The following is a 16,781-nucleotide window of genomic DNA, read 5'->3' as shown; positions in this document are numbered from 1 at the left end:
TCTCTAATACCCGCCAATCTGGCTGTTTTTGTCGGCGGGATTGAGAGAAGGCCCTGTGTGGCTGATCTTGTCGGGCGGCATAATTGGTGGCGTTGCAGGCGCTCCGTAAGATAAACTGGGCCGAGACCGTATAGGGATTTAAAGGTTAATACCAACACCTTGAATTGGGCCCAGAAAACAACTGGAAGCCAGTGTAGATCAAACAACACTGGTGTGATGTGATCCCGGCGGCGACTGTTCGTAAGTAGTCGAGCCACCGCATTTTGTATAAGTTGTAGTTTCCGGACCGTTTTCAAGGGTAACCCCACGTAGAGCGCATTACAGTAATCCAAACGAGAGGTGACCAGGGCATGTACTACCATTGGGAGCTGATGAACAGGAAGGTAGGGTTGCAGCCTTCGTATGAGGTGTAGTTGATACCAGGCTGCCCGGCTCACTGCCGAAATCTGAGCCTCCATGGACAGCCTGGAATCAAGTACAACCCCAAGGCTGCGGACCTGGTCCTTCAGGGGTAAACTCACCCCATTGAACTTCAAGTCAACTTCTCCCAACCTTCCTTTGTCCCCCACCAGCAGCACCTCGGTCTTATCAGGGTTCAGTTTCAGCTTGTTCCTTCCCATCCATCCACTCATGAATTCCAGGCACTTGGACAAGGTCTCCACAGCCGACTCTGGTGAAGATTTAAACGAGAGATAGAGCTGAGTGTCATCTGCGTATTGATGACACTGCAGCCCAAATCTCCTAATGATTGCCCCCAGCGGCTTCATATAGATGTTAAATAGCATGGGAGAGAGGATAGAACCCTGTGGCACACCACAATTGAGAGGCCAAGGGTCTGAAACCTCCTCCCCCAATGCTACCTGTTGAAACCTATCGGAGAGGAAGGAATGGAACCACTGCAATACAGTACCTCCAATTCCCAATCCCTCCAGGCGATGTAAAAGGATACTGTGGTCGACAGTATCAAAAGCCGCTGAGAGATTGAGGAGGACAAGAAAGGAGAATTCTCCCCTATCTAATGCCCTCCTCAAATCATCTACCAGAGCGACCAAGGCTGTTTCAGTTCCGTGACCAGTCCTGAAACCCGATTGGTATGGATCCAAGTAATCCGTTTCATCCAAGTGTGCCGACAACTGGTTGGCCACCACTCGCTCAATGACCTTGCCCAAAAATGGTAGATTCGAAATTGGGCGGAAGTTATTAAAAACTTGGGGATCCAAGGAGGGCTTCTTCAGAATGGGCTTTACAATTGCCTCCTTGAAAGCTGATGGCATCACACCCTCTTCCAAGGATGCGTTTACCACCGCTTTGATCCCCTCGCCCAATTTCTCTCTGCAGCTCATAAGGAGCCATGATGGGCAAGGATCAGTCAGACAAGTGGTAGGCTTCACAGTTGTAAGCACCTTGTCCACATCCTCAGAAGGGAGAAGCTGGAACCGATCCCAACTTACCGGTATGCAACTGGCCAACTCTGGTTCATCTACTGTATCCACGGCGCACGGAATCGAGCTCCGTAAGTGTTCGATTTTATCAGCGAAGTCCTTTGCTAATATGTCACAGGAGGCCTTTGACTGTTCCAAGGGTTCCTGAGCAACTGGACCGACCAGGCTTCGGACCACCTGGAACAGCCTCCTGGGACAGCACTCCGCGGACGCAATAGAGGCAGTAAAGAAAACCTTCTTTTCTGCCTTTATTGCCACCTGGTAGGCAGCTACTGCTGCTCTAACCTGTGTCCGGACATCTTCGGAGCGGGATTTCCACCACCGGCGTTCTAGTCGTCTCACCTCCTGTCTCAGACTACGCAACCGTGGTGTATACCATGGTGCCAGCTGAGTTCTATTCAGGGGGAGAGGACGTTTCGGAGCCACCCGGTCTAATGCCCTGGTGATACCATCATTCCACTCCTTCACCAGGGTTTTGAGTGCACAAGAGATGAACTGTTATTTGCTATTTCATGTTTAAAGTTTCATTCTTTTAGTTTTCCATTTGTCAGAAATGCATCGTTGCAATGAAAACCCCAGCCAGTCTCCTGCTGTTTGTAACTTCCATATTTTCTGTCTAAATGGTAAGGCATTTGCTTGCATTCTATTCAGGCATCCAAAATCCACTTGCCATCTCATCAGGGGGAAATGCCCCCTGGTAACCAAAACATCCAGCACCATACAAAATCAGTACCCCACAGGTCTCTTTTCCATTGCATTTTGTCCAAGCAGGCAAGACACAGCAGGATTCTCTTCCACACAGCAGGAGAGATTCCCACTCTTCCTTATCTTCTCTATAGCCTGCCCAAGTAAGAAAAACTCCCTTTCTCTCCCAAGTCCTCTGCGTGCATGCTAGAGAATACACAGTGACCACAAGTAATTGATAGTGACCACAAATAATGACTGGCAAGTGAGCCTAGCCAACATTAGAGGATCTCTGATTTTTTTACCAGCAACAACAATCCCCTTCCTCTCCATGGTATCAGACTTGCCAAATTTCAAACAGATTGGGCAAAGGGACCCAGTTTTAAAGGAAAGTAAAAAATGAACAAGCTAATGGAACAAAGTTCTCTTCATTTTATTACTCATTCAAATATGATTAATTATCATTCCCATTCATTTATTCCTATAACAATGAAGAAATGAATGATGCTTATTCATACACTTTCTCATTCATTTTTTAAAGTAATGAACATCTCTACTGAGAACCATAATCGTGACTACAGGTTGCTTCTGAATTTATTGCACCTACACTGGAAAGAGATCTTGGAGTCATAGCAGGGAACACAGTACAGTAAAGTGATCCAAATCTGAGACCTGGAGTCATTGCGAAGTGAGTTCTCTTACTGAACAGGAGGCAAATCTTTTTTATATGTTCACATGCATTGACCAATAAAAAAGCCATGATAATAGATCATTCTCTCCCTGGTATCAAATTTGGAAGGCATTCCGAAAGCTTGATGTTATGGTTGGTGAGATGTAAATATTTGTTCCTGCCTTCAAGAGCAGCACATACTTCAGACACTTTATAAATTAATTGCTCCCAAAATAACTTCTGTCTAAGCCATTTCATTCTCCCAGTTGTGCTGCCAGACTCCTAGGGAGAGATGGGGAGGAGAGATAAAAATAAGCAACAGTTGGCTGTGTAACATACCAATATTGTAGTCAAAGATCTCAGAAGTCTGTGGTCTACATGCCTATGCTAGTACCTTTTCCCATCTTTATTGGACAGTGATGTCATTGTGTCAAATGGGGTCATTAAGAAGTGTGAAAAGGCAATGCCAGTGAAAATGCTTACAGACTTTTTGCTAGTGGATTCTTCCTAGTAGCATCTAGCAAAACTAGCTACATAAATATCAACTTGAACTTCCTGGAGCTGGGGTAGTCAAAGTGATGTCCCCCAGATGCTGTGGACTACAATTCACATCCAGGGCCATTCCTACCATTAGACAGAGTGAGGCACCTACCTCAGGCAGCTGATGCTGACAGGCAGAGAGTAGACTGCTATGCAAGCCATGAAGCCTGCCCTGTGCCCCCAAAACTAGGCTGCTGCCCTCAGGTAGGTAGAGAACTCTGTCTCATCGCCAGTGTCAAAGTAAAGTCAAATGCCAGCCTGGTCCACTTTTGTACATGAAATGGGAGGGGTGCCATCTTTTTTCTTCACCTCAGGCAGCAAAATGTCTTGGGCTAGTCCTGCTCCCATCAGGCTCCACCCCACCCCAGCCAGCATGGCCAGAGGTAGGTATGCTGGGAGTTGTAGTAGCTCATTGTATCTGGAGGGCTACCCGTTTACATCAAGTACTACCTGGGAAGAAGATGAAAAACTAGCATGTTGGTGGAAGAGTATAGGCCTTAAAATTATGGTGATCAGATGAAATAAAAATATATAAATATACTAACTGATCGATTGACTGACTGATTGAGATGAGAGATGTCCATGAACAGGGCAAACCCAAGCCATGTTGTTGCCTGAGACTGAATAGCAAATGGTAGCTCCTGCCCTCCCCAAGTCTAGGCTAGCCAAGTTAGTTTGGCACCTGAAACAGAACATCCTACAAATATCTCTCCTTGAAAATAAAAATATAAGAATAATTTACTAAATAAATAACCATTTGCTTCCCTTTCATGACACCCCGAAATCAGCTGCCTGAAGCAGCCACCTCACTCTAAAACCCAGGAAGGGGGGGACCACATGTGTCTCTTGACTACAGGTAGGTAAGTAAATATATATATATATATCTGTCTCTCCCCCCCCCAATTACTTGTAAAACTATGTTCACTCAATCAGCTTTTTTTTCCTTAAAAGGGCATAGCTGCAGTGCTCTTAGAAAATTATGACAATTGCTATGGAATGCTCTGTAATATTATGTGCACATTCAAAGTAACTCTTAAAAGGAAATGTCACCCAAATCGTTCCTTGAATCTATGCCAAAAATAACTTCCTTAAAAAGAGAAAAAACTGCCCTTCCATTTTCCCCCTGCAAAAGTGGTCCCAGCTAAAGACAGATTCATGACCTCTTCCAATGCTGTTTTTTTTTTTACTAATGTGAGTCTTAAGAGAGATTCCCCTGAGGAGTGTTTCCTCTTCAAAAGTAACACAGGGAACTGAAAATTTGTAAAATTATATATATATATATATATATATATAAATTCATGCCTTTGTTAAAGACAGTGAGTATCACACACACTTGCTCATGCTTAATAATGGATCTCTGATTCTAGCTGTTAATCTAGAGGTGTGCATTAGCTCTGTATCCAACATAACGAGGTGAAGCTGGGTGATTTGGGGTAGTATTTCACATTCCCAAGTCAGATCACTCCATTAGAAATGCGTGTAGAGGCGGACCACAGAGTGCCCAAACTTCCAAATATCTCTGTTGCTACTGTTTTTCCATGAAGGTAAACACACTGTCATTCCCTACACACACACACACACACTTTTTCCCCCAGAGTAACAAAACCAAAGCGAATGGATAATAGGGATAGGTGAGAAATTTCAGTTGCATTTCAAGCTGAATCTATCAAATCCACACTTTCCAAACAATATGAGAACTGAAATATAGCTATCCTTCAAAATTTGCACTTAGTCAAATTTTGCAATGCCATTTGCCAACCAAACGTTGTTTACAAAAATGCATATGTTAGGGGAAAACAAATTCCCAAATTTCTACAGAAATGTGGAGAACTAAATTTAAGATTGGAGAAATGAGAAACTGAGAGAACTGAACTGGATAGATCTTTCCATCCCTAATGGAGAAACGCTCAGAGGTTGAGATGGGAGAGTAGAGGGGAGAGGCGGTGGTGATGAGTTTTTCCCCCTGCAACTGACTGGTCTAAGCTTTTAATCACAGTGAACTCGGTTCCCAGTGCATTCCAGTCACGTGATTTGGGGGAGGGATGTTGAAGTAAACATGTGGAAAGCAAACAGCAGGGCTAAGTAATGGAGTTAGATGACTGAGGTGGCCTGCTTCTTTCCTGGTGGTTCTTTTTCCCAACAAACCATTAAAACCATAGCTCTCTCTTTTTTCTTCACAGGGGATACTTCCTGCAAGCAGGGGAGGGGGAGCTGCAAGCAGGGGAGGGGGATCACCTAGCACGACAGCCCCTGGATCTATTTGTATGAACTTCGGCAGGCTTCTTGTCCAGGGGCACCTCCTTCATGTCCCCAGTTTTCAAACTGATTTGCTCACCGCCTCAAAAAAATTAGAGGCAAGAATGTCATTTTTATTTTCCCACCCCAAAATGATAACAGGATGTCTTTGCGGGACAACCATTTCACCTATCTTCCTGAAATTTGGTGGGCTTCATCTCCTCAGAAGATGTGACCGTGCCTGCAATTTGCACCCAATTCTGGCAGAAAATAAAAAGCTAGAAAACTTTTATTTGAAAAAATAAAAAATAAAATAAATTTTGTCAGGTCCCTGCAGAAAAACACCTGGGTGGAGCTACCTGAAATTTGGCAGGTTTAATCCATTCTGGAGGAACTCCTTTGTCTGAATATTTCATCCACTTAGGTAAAAAGGGGAAAAAAGTTATTGCCATTTTTAGATTTCCCATTGTAGTTAATGGGGACAAAAGAGAGGTAACAAATCAGATTTGGACCCAAATAATGAATTTAATCAGAATGATACAGAGAGGACCTAAAACAGATAGGACTGCTTCCAAATGCTACCGATACAAGGTCTGGAAGTAAAACCATTAAACTCAATGGGGCTTTTTTCTGAATAAATGTGGATAGGAATGCTCTGTTAGAACACAATCTTATGCATGATTACTCAGAAAAAAAGCCTCACTGTGTTAAATAATGTTTAGTAACAGGAATGTTTAGGATTGCAGCCTTAATCCTGAATATATGTATTTTTCCTTATAAAGTTATTTAAATGCTGCCGGAGGGGGAAGCGGAACACAGGCTACTCAGGGTGATCCACAATATCATAAAGGCACAATAAAACAAAGATCTACAATAAAAAACTAACAAAGGCAGCAGCAGTAATAATTATTTCAAAGCTCAACAAAATACTCTGCTTATCATCCCTGTGCTATCTTAATATGCCAGAGGCCTGCATTCCTATATATTAGCACATGCAAATTGGTGTCATGGGCCAGTGCCCCAAGTCCTTCCAATCCCTGGCAACACCCCTGGTGGCCATTGTGGCAAAATGCTGTGTATGCAGCAGAACAGGAAACAGGAGGAATAAGACATGGCACTGGTGTACTTGCATTTTCATAGACATTCTGCTGTCTGCACCATTTCCTTTGTGCTTATCCTTAGTTCATTTTCTTTTATTCCCCATCATGAGCGCAAGCACTCTGGCAGACAGGACAACCCTATACATATCTACTCAGAAGTAAGTCCCTTTGAGTTCAGTGGGGCTTATTCACAGGTATGTAGGTATGGGATTGCAGCCTAAACTACTCTTTCTGTTTCCCTATATAGTTATTTGTTCTGCTTAGTTCTTCAGTATAGATTCAATATTTCCTGCTTTTTCTTGACTGACTTTTGTCAAGTCTTGGAAGTATAATCTCTCCAGATATTAAGAACATAAGAACATAAGAAGAGCCTGCTGGATCAGGCCAGTGGCCCATCTAGTCCAGCATCCTGTTCTCACAGTGGCCAACCAGGTGCCTGGGGGAAGCCCACAAGCAGGACCTGAGTGCAAGAACACTCTCCCTTCCTGAGGCTTCCGGCAACTGGTTTTCAGAAGCATGCTGCCTCTGACTAGGGTGGCAGAGCAGATATTTCTATTTAGCAGGTCAGGACATGTTCCAGACATTTGTTGCGGCAGCCTTAAACAAACCTAGATCAACTGAGCCATCAGTGCCTCATCCCTAAGAGGTACAAGGATTCTGCATGCTAGAAAATGTGGATCAAGATTCATTGTCTATCATAGAAAATCAAGATGTTTTTAGTAGATAATTTCCCCCCAGTTAGAAACATATGATTCGTAGTGGGTGCACAATATATTTATTTATTTATTTATTATTTAATTTGTATCCTGCCCTTCCTCCCAGCAGGAGCCCAGGGCGGCAAACAAAGCGCTAAAACACTTTAAAACATCATAAAAACAGATCTTAAAATACATTAAGACAAAACAGCATTGAAAACATTTTAAAAAAAACTTTTAAAAAGGGTTAAAAACATTATTAAAAAACATATTAAGCAATTCTAACACAGACGTAGACTGGGATAGGTCTCAACCTAAAAGGCTTGCTGAAAGAGGAAATATAGACACTCCTCACTCACCAAAATGATAAGCTTGGGGTGATGCTATCCAACTTAGGCTGCAAGCCAATACATGTCTACTCAGAAATATGCTCCATTAGGTTCAATGGGACTTACTCCCAGGTAAATGTATATTGAATTGCAGCCTTAGTTAAGTTACCTAAGGCCACTTATTTCACTCTCTTTTTTGGTAAGTTGGATCCTAAGTTGCTCTTCCATTCATGCAAGGGAGGGGGACATTTCTGCCAACTCCCATCCCATCCAATTCCTATCCACAGAAGGGAAAGTAGTATGCCAGCCACATGTTTGATAAAAAAAGAAAAGAAATAAAACTGAGAAATGTGAAGCTCTCGATAGTGAGCTGCAACCATTCATGTGAAGCAGCCCCCAAGTTAGAGGTTATCATAAACTGCAACCCTAAGCATATATGCCAGAAGTACGAAACATTTAAGTTAATGGGACTTTCATTTAAGCAAGTGTTTATAAGATTGGACTGGGCTCAAGAGCAGATACTTTTTGGATCCAATTGTCTATGATTATAGCATGCCTCTGAACAACAGTCACTGGGGACATATGTCCTGCTTGTAAGCTAAAAAAGCATGTGGTTGGCTACTGAAGGAAACAGGTTGCTGAACTAGACAGGCCTTTGATTTGATCAAGTAGGGTTCTTCTTAGATGTCAAAGAGTTCTAACATCTGAGGAGGCGTGTGTCTCCTCTGTCTTTAATTATGATAAGGTATTTGGAGAAGATCCAAACAATGATATTCTTCTAATAATCATAAGCAATTTGATAACAGATTCAGGCAAGCAATGCTGCCAAAATCAGAAACGTTTTCCAAAGCTGTAGCTGATAAACCAGCTTGTGGATCAGTATATCCACCACTTGATATGAGAAAATGAGATATCCACCACATGAAATGAGAAAGCTGCTGAGCAGAGCTGTTGAGTGGAGGCATATATGGGGTACAGGTGCTGCTTTGCAAGCAGCTTCTCTGAAGGAAAGCCCTTTGCAAAGCAGCACCATACAAGATTGCTCCCTCCGCTCATCAGTTGTTGAGCAGAAGGAGTGGTCCTGCAGGGAGCAGATGATCGCAAGTTACTTTCCTGCAGGAAAGCTGTTTGCAAAACAGCTCCCCACAGAATCAAACCCCCTTCCATCCATATGTTTGTAGAGTTTATAGGATTTTTTAAATCCCTAATTAAACATTAGCTTCACCCTCAAACGTATTCAGAACTGGCTTCATGGTGGGGCAGGTGGCCCTGGGGTGACCCAGGGCAGGTCACTCTGAGGCCCCCCCAGATCTCAGCCACAGGGTAGATCGGGGCTATGCACAGCCCTAGTAATAATATAAAAGAAGCAACTAAAACAATAAAGGCAGATGGCAAAACGAAATGCAAATAAAACATTAATAGGCAGCAAAAATGCAATTAAAAGGGTACCAGACATGAATTAAAAGCCATTAAAGATATGGATGGATATGATGGTCATCATATGGTGCATGAAGGATAGGTGCCTGCGTCTAGGAAAGTAGTTCTACATTTTGGGTGTCATCCCTGAAAAGACTCTGTTTTCATTCAACCTAACTTCAGAAGGTGGGGCACCCAGAGAATGGCCTCCAAATCAGATCTCATTTGGTAGGTAGAATCATGTGTGACAGGATGGAGAATTTATTTCAGCCTGAGGGCCAGATTACCTGACCAATCTTATAGGGGTAGCATTCCCAGAGTCAGCAGGACAAATAAAGGAGGGGAGAAAATTGTACATGCCCTTTGTCACAAATGCACATGCACCAAACATTCAGGCACCCATCAGTCTCTCTCACACACTCAGTCTCTCTCTCACACACACACAAATACAGAGTCACACACTTCTACATACACTCACATATGCCAGACATGCAGGCATGTGTGCACACACACACACATATATCCAGCATTCCCAACTCTCTTCAGTCTAATGCTGGAGTGGAGATGGCTGGAAAGATCCCTCTGCCTTCCATTCACAGAAGATCTCTAAAGAGCAGGCAGAGGGATTTTATCTCCTGATCTTAGCACTAAGCACCACAGCACTAAAACTGGAAATAGGAGGAAAAGGTAGCATTTCTCCCAATCTCACTTTGGCACTGGGGTGGGAATGAATGGAAATGCTGCCTTTTTCTCTTAAAGAGCAGGCAAAAGGCTTACTATCTCTGATTGTAGTGCTGTGGTGCTTAGCGCTAAAACTGAAGATACTAAGTGCTAAGACTGAGGGAGTGAGATCCCTCAGCCTGCTCTTTATCTCTGATTTAATTATTAGATTATATTAGATTTGAATCATTAGAACATGGTAGTTACACTAATTGAGCCAGTCATGCTAAGGTGACTAATGATAAAAGCCATAAAATGTGGGTGGGGCTCACTAGGGCAGGCTTGATGGGCTGAACTGAGGAATGTGACAGGCCAGATTAGGCCCATGGACTGAAGGTTCCCCACTGCAGATGTAAGGGAAAGTGATATTTTAAATACTCAGGTCCCAGAACTTTTAGGACTTTATAAAGACCAGAAATTTAAAAGAAATGGGGGTGCCACAGCATCTGATTGTCCTGATGTGCATCCTATACTCGGGACAAGAGGCTACTGTAAGGACAGAATATGGGGAGACCGATTGGTTCCCAGTCAGAAAGGGTGTGAGACAGGTGTGTATTTTATCACCCTTAATCTATATGCTGAACATATACGGAAAGTGGGATTGAACCAAGATGAAGGAAGTGTGAAAATTGGAGGGACAAATATCAATAATTTAAGATATGCAGATGATACCATACTGCTAGCAGAAACCAGTAATGATCTGAAACTAATGCTGATGAAAGTTAAAAAGAAACGCACAAAAGCAGGCCTACAGCTGAACGTCAAGAAGACTAAAATAATGACAACAAAAGATTTATATAACTTTAAAGTTGACAATGGGGACATTGAACTTGGCAAGGATTATCAATACCTTGGAACAGTCATTAACCAAAATGAAGACAATAGTCAAGAAATCAGAAGAAGGCTAGGACTGGGGAGGGCAGCCGTGAGAGAACTAGAAAAGGTCCTCAAATGTAAAGATGTATCACTGAACACTAAAGTCAGGATCATTCAGACCATGGTATTCCCGATCTCTATGTATGGATGTGAAAGTTGGACAGTGAAAAAAGCAGATAAGAGAAAAATCAACTCATTTGAAATGTGGTGATGGAGGAGAGCTTTGCGCATACCACGGACTGTGAAAAAGACCAATAATTGGGTGATAGAACAAATTAAACCAGAACTATCACTAGAAACTAAAATAATGAAACTGAGGTTATCATATTTTGGACACATCATGAGAAGACATGATTCACTAGAAAAGACAATGATGCTGGGGAAAAACAGAAGGGAGTAGAAAAAGAGGAAGGCCAAACAAGAGATGGACTGATTCCATAAAGGAAGCCACAGACCTGAACTTACAAGATCTGAACAGGGTAGTTCATGACAGATGCTATTGGAGGTCACTGATTCATAGGGTCGCCATAAGTCATAATCGATTTGAAGGCACATAACAACAACAATAAAGACCAGCACTTTGAAATGAGTCCAGAAACAAACCAAGAGCCACTCAAGTTATTTTAATACTGGCGCAATATGTTCTACCCTGTTGGTCTGGGTTACAAGCCAGGCTACAGTATTGCACTCTATAACAGCTGCAGTTTCTGAATGCTCTTGTAAAACAGCCCATGCATAACATATTACAATAATCTAGCCTAGGTGCTACTCGAACAAGGATAATTGTGATCAGACCATCTCTTTTCAAGAAGGGATGCAGCTCATTTACAAGCTGAAATGCTATGCTATGGTTGCCACCTACACAACCAACAGCAAAGTTGGATGTAAAAGTACCTCCTCACTTCACCTTTCCTGGCTAACCTCACCGGAATCAGACTTGGGATTAGAGGTGTGCTTTTATCCATTATTTGTAATGCAAAATTTAACTCTAGAGAGGTACATAGATCAGACTACAGATTACACAGGTCTCTGAGATTCTACAAGGCTTTTCTAGGCATGGATATCCAAATGAAGATGTTGTCACAACAATCTCACTACTTAAGGAGACTCAGGGCAGTCTCACTACTTGTGCAGAAACAGTCTCTCACATCGGGACTGGGCTTAGCAAGTGGGCAGTCCTACGGATGGGCTGGTGAGCAGACTCAGTCAGTTTGTGTCTGCACAGCCAGTGACACATCCTTGGTGTCAGGGGAGTAGATGTCTTCCCCGGTTTCCTCCTCTGGTCATGACTCTGACTCCTCCTGCCCCAGAATGGAGTGGGAGGCAACTCTGGAGGCAGATCATTCTGAAGGCATGGGAATGGGAGGTCCACTGCGGAACACTATCTCATCTATCGCAGCCAGCGACTCCGGGGCAGGGCTGTTGCTGGCCAGACTACTGAACTCTTCTCCGGTTTCAGTACCCTCCCTTTGCAGACTACTGGGTCCCTCCCCCAGATCCCAATGTTCCTTCTCCTACTCTTCACTTTGCCAGGAATTCTATACTGGACTCATGACATCAACCTTTATCTTTAAGCAGTATTTTATTTATTTATTTATTTAAAATATTTATACCCTGCCCTTTTTCCAAAGAACCCAGGGCAGCTTACAAAAATAATCATGAAGAGTTAAAACAGTAAATATACAGAATTAAAATAGTTAAAATGAATTAAATCAAATACAAGGTAAGAGTTAATTACCAATTCAATTAAAAGCCCGTCTGAATAGGACAAGAGCAGATCAAATGCCACTTCTAGGATCAAGAGCAATATCAACGAACAGCACCTCTGTATTGTCTGGGACAAAGTTTCAGCTTATTAACCTTCAGCCAGCCCATTATTGACTCCACGCACCTGTTCATCATGTCCACAGCTACATCTGGATATGATGAAAAGGAGAAATAAGGCTGGGTGTCATCTGCATTCTAGTGGTGCCCAAGTCCAAAACTACATATGACTTCTACTAGTTTAATGCAGACATTCAATACATGAGGGACAAAATAGAACCCTAACAGCATAGCAAATGTGCCATAGTGTTGAACTGTAGTGACCTGGCCCCACCTCTGGAACTGATCATTTGAGAGCAGAACACTGGAGAACAGAAGCCCAAGCCTTAACTGGGACAGCCAGTCCAGAAAATTCCATGGCCAATGGGATCAACACCACTAAGATGTCCAGGAGATTCCACAGGGATGGACTCCCCCTACCACTTTCCCCATGTAGGTTGTCCATCTGTGAGACTAAAACCATTTCCATCCCAAAAAGGTTTGAAAATCAGATTTATTTATTAAAATAGCATTTAATATAATTAAAAAAGCAGTTTCCATTAAAAATACAATAAAAATGGAAACAACATTCAATAAAATTACCTTAAAAACTGAAAAAAAATGGGTTCAGAAAATCAGTATCATCCAGGAATGAGCCAGCACCCTCTCTACCCAAGTAAGAGAACATCACCACCAGCCAGTAGTTTAAAAAAATCACTGGGGTCCAGGAAAGGGTTGTTCAGAAAGGCCCTCACAACAGCCTCCTCCAAAGAGGCTAGGCCAATCCCTTCCTTCAGAATAACATCAACCATCTCCCAGAATCACCTGGCCATTTCCTCTCAGCTAGACATTATCAGCCAAGATGGGTAACATCTGGCAGACAAGCGGTAGGTTGAACCCGTCCAAGCATTCCACATTCTTGGGCTATAATGGCTGATGCTCATAACTCTGATAGAGCTTTAGGAAAATTCTGCAATCTGTCTAAGTTGGAGTCTAAGACTGTGAACACACTAGTTGTCAGACCAAAGTGTTTCAATTAGCTACATCTGGAGAGGGAACAGGTTGATCTGCAGATCAGTTGCAAAATCTCTTTGAATCTGATTTAAAAAAACTCACTTAAGCTGCTCCCACCAGGTTTTACAATAAAAAAGGGTGGGGCTTGACTAGTGTCTTGTGCCCCGGTTTTCAGAAGAGAGGTGGCGATGCACTGGAACCAGCACGACAGCGAGTGTGTTTCTGCCCTAAGTCAGAATGTATGCGAGCAATTTCATCGGCATAAGGGTCACAGCAAAGGTAGGTCTTCAAAGGGACTCCAACCAGCCTTCACTCAGACTTATTCTGAGTTTTTCTGTACTTGACTTTCACCTGTCTCAGTCTCCCCAACAACTTTATTGTCAGAAGTTCACCAGAAAAACCAGGAAGACATCTGGCTATAGTCAGTGGGAGAAAACCATTAGCAATTATTTTGACAATTGCCCTGTTCAACTCCAAAATTTCAGTGTTTGGGCAACAGGACAGGAACATCAGGTATCTCAGCAGGAAATTTCAGAAAGGCCATATGAAAACCAATTGAATCTATTGGGTACTGAACGTGGACCAACTGAATTCATCCTCCATCCCTACAGAAAGCTGTAGCCATCAACAGCCCAAACCTTATTAGGTAATGATCTGTTCATGATAAAGGCTTTATTGAAATCTCTTTCACCTCCAATCTTCTTTTATGGCCACATTTGCACATCACAATAAGCCACAAGCCAGGGGAGGGGAACCTCTGGCCTAAGGGCCAATCTTGGCCTGCCACGGGATCCAACTTGGTTCACAAGGCCATTTCCCCCAAATCACACCTACCTGTCAATCAGCTGATATCACTGGATAATGTCAGTTGATAAGCAAGTGGTGGGGTTTAATCCTGGATGCTGCTTCCCCAGTGGATGGCAGAGCAGATCCCTGCAGAGAACAGGATTGAGCCCTCTGCTCACCAGCTGGTGAGTGAAGACTTCAGTTCTGCTGGGTACTGCTTTGCCAGTGTGTTCCCTGTGGAAAATGCATTGGCAAAGCAGACCCCCTCCCCCACCCAACTGGTCAACCCACCTGATGCCATCAGGACATCAGATGATGAACAGGTGGGTGGCTCCACCTGTCAATGTTGGCCCATGGAGTGGGGAAAAATAAAGATAGGTTCCTGAGCCCTGCCATAAACCATGGCTTACTATGCACAATAAAAACTGACCACTCATTTCTGCTCCTTCGCAGTTATACTGGGTGGAGACAAACCACAATCCCTGGCTTGGTGTTACGTTCTAATGAGGGTTCATGGTTTGTTTTGCTCCAATAACCACATTCAGTAAGCCAAGAACAAACCTTCCCTCCGATCATGGTAAGCTGGTAGCAAAACAAACCATGATCCCTGGTTCAGACATAATGCTAAGCCAGGGATCAAGATTTGTTTCCTCCCAATACAAGCAGGGAGGAGTGAGGAGGACTGAACTAGGTGCAATTTGCTTGGCATGGTAAGCCATGGTTTATGGCTTACTGTGACATGTGAACATAGCCTTTATGCTGGCTGTCAGTTCAACTGCCATTCTCCTGGGGCAGCAACCTTTTTCTTCAATCTCCTCCGAGTTTAACATGATTTTTTTCTCCACTACCAATCCCAGTTTTTATTAAGAAATTTCCCTATGACTAAATCCATTCTGTCTGGAACCTGATTTTACCAGTCTAGGATTGTACCAAGATTTAGATAATAAACAATTTTGCAGTGACTTGTTAAGTCACTCTTCATATTTTATCCCACCATCTTCAGGTCAGGTAAGGTTGCAATTCAAACACTAGGGAGAAAAGCCTACTGAATACAGTAGGATTTATCTCCGTGGTAGAAAAAACTATTTTTGCATTATTGTAAAATAGAAGCAGGAGCAAACTCACAAGATAATTCAAAGCAATGGAAAAACACGAAGACAGGGGAACTATCACTCCCTTCATAGAGCCTTGTGGTACCACAAACCTTTGTAGAAAAATATTTTCACATTCATAACAACTAGAGATGGGTTTGTACATATTAGGAAACAGAACTTCTGCTTTTGAGGCTAACGTTGCTGGATTTAAGTGCAGCATATTGAGAGAGCCCTTATACACGGTTATAATTAAAAGCAAAAGCAAATAAGTACTGTCCTCTCTGTCTCTCTTATACAAAATGTAGATGTTAGACACATAGCCTCTTTCATATATGAAGATAAAACTAAGACAGTGTTTTCCCCACCTTTTTACATGGAAAGAAGACACCCAAAAGCAAGTTTCTGCTGTGCGTCTGCAAAAGCAAATAGTTTGGGTGACACTATCTTACAGCAAGGTGACTTGTTCAATATTTCTAGGAGCTTAATACACGGTTCCTGGTGGTCATTTGATATATTCAGCTATCATGTTGACAATTACAGTGTTGATTTATTTGCCCATGAAATACCAATATTGCAAGCCCATCTTATGCATGTCTACTTAGAGATAAGACCCACTGAGTTCTATTGGGCTTACTTCAATCCAGTCTGCCCAGGATTACAGTCTTAGAAACATAGGACTTTAAAAAATAAAATATACAAATGACTTAAAATCATATGGCACAACCAGCAACGAGTCAGAAACAAAAGCTTCATGCACATCGTAACACACCTCAGATCTGCAGCTCAAACCAGGTCCATGGAAAGAAGACACAGTGCAAGTTTTGTTCAAACTGCGTTTACAGGGACCAGATTTTCTTGGTGTGACATTTCAAAACCGTTCCATAGCCTCAAGCATAAAATGTGTCTGTATCATTCGTTCCTCTTAACAATGCAAAGGGCATGTTACTACTACTTACCACAGCAGGCAAGTCTTTTGCTGAGCAACAGAACTAAAGACAACATAAAGTTGTGTTTCTGCATGTTAACGCCTCTGTGAGCAGGTACAAGGTTTCTTTCATTCTTCCTTAGCTTTACAGACCATGTACATTTCCTGTTTCCTGCCTTTGTGGTGGATGTGTAAGATGCCTTCAGGAGATGCACTACATTTGATTGCTTTTAGGAAGTGATGTAATTTAGGTTGGGCCTGTCAAATAAGCAATGATTGCAAAAGGTTGCTTTCAAAGCACTGATTCAGCTGAAAAACACCAGTGAAATCTGTCTGTGAGAATCTCGCAATCTTCTCCTGTTTTCAAGATCTGACTGTCTCTTTCCTAACCACCAGATCAGAAAGCCATAAATACTGTATGTCTAATTCAGTCAGTGGTAGAGCACATGCTC

At 42.7% G+C, this 16,781-nt stretch overlaps 1 protein-coding gene across 4 annotated transcripts in view; it reads right to left on the bottom strand.

Moving 5' to 3' along the window:
• TMEM154 (transmembrane protein 154) overlaps window positions 1-16,500 on the bottom strand; it is a 63,727-nt gene extending 47,227 nt beyond the window's left edge. For 2 of the 4 annotated variants that reach the window (XM_061584617.1, XM_061584618.1), the window contains exon 1: window positions 16,361-16,500. In XM_061584617.1, coding sequence (XP_061440601.1) covers window positions 16,361-16,424 — 64 coding nt within the window. In that variant the 5' untranslated portion in view covers window positions 16,425-16,500. The other 2 variants (XM_061584620.1, XM_061584621.1) reach the window with 1 other exon arrangement.
• Window positions 16,501-16,781: the final 281 nt, after the last annotated feature.

Source organism: Rhineura floridana, chromosome 9, assembly GCF_030035675.1.
Source record: "Rhineura floridana isolate rRhiFlo1 chromosome 9, rRhiFlo1.hap2, whole genome shotgun sequence".
NCBI classification, from domain to species: domain Eukaryota; kingdom Metazoa; phylum Chordata; class Lepidosauria; order Squamata; family Rhineuridae; genus Rhineura; species Rhineura floridana.
This window is presented reverse-complemented; position numbering and strand designations above follow the sequence as displayed.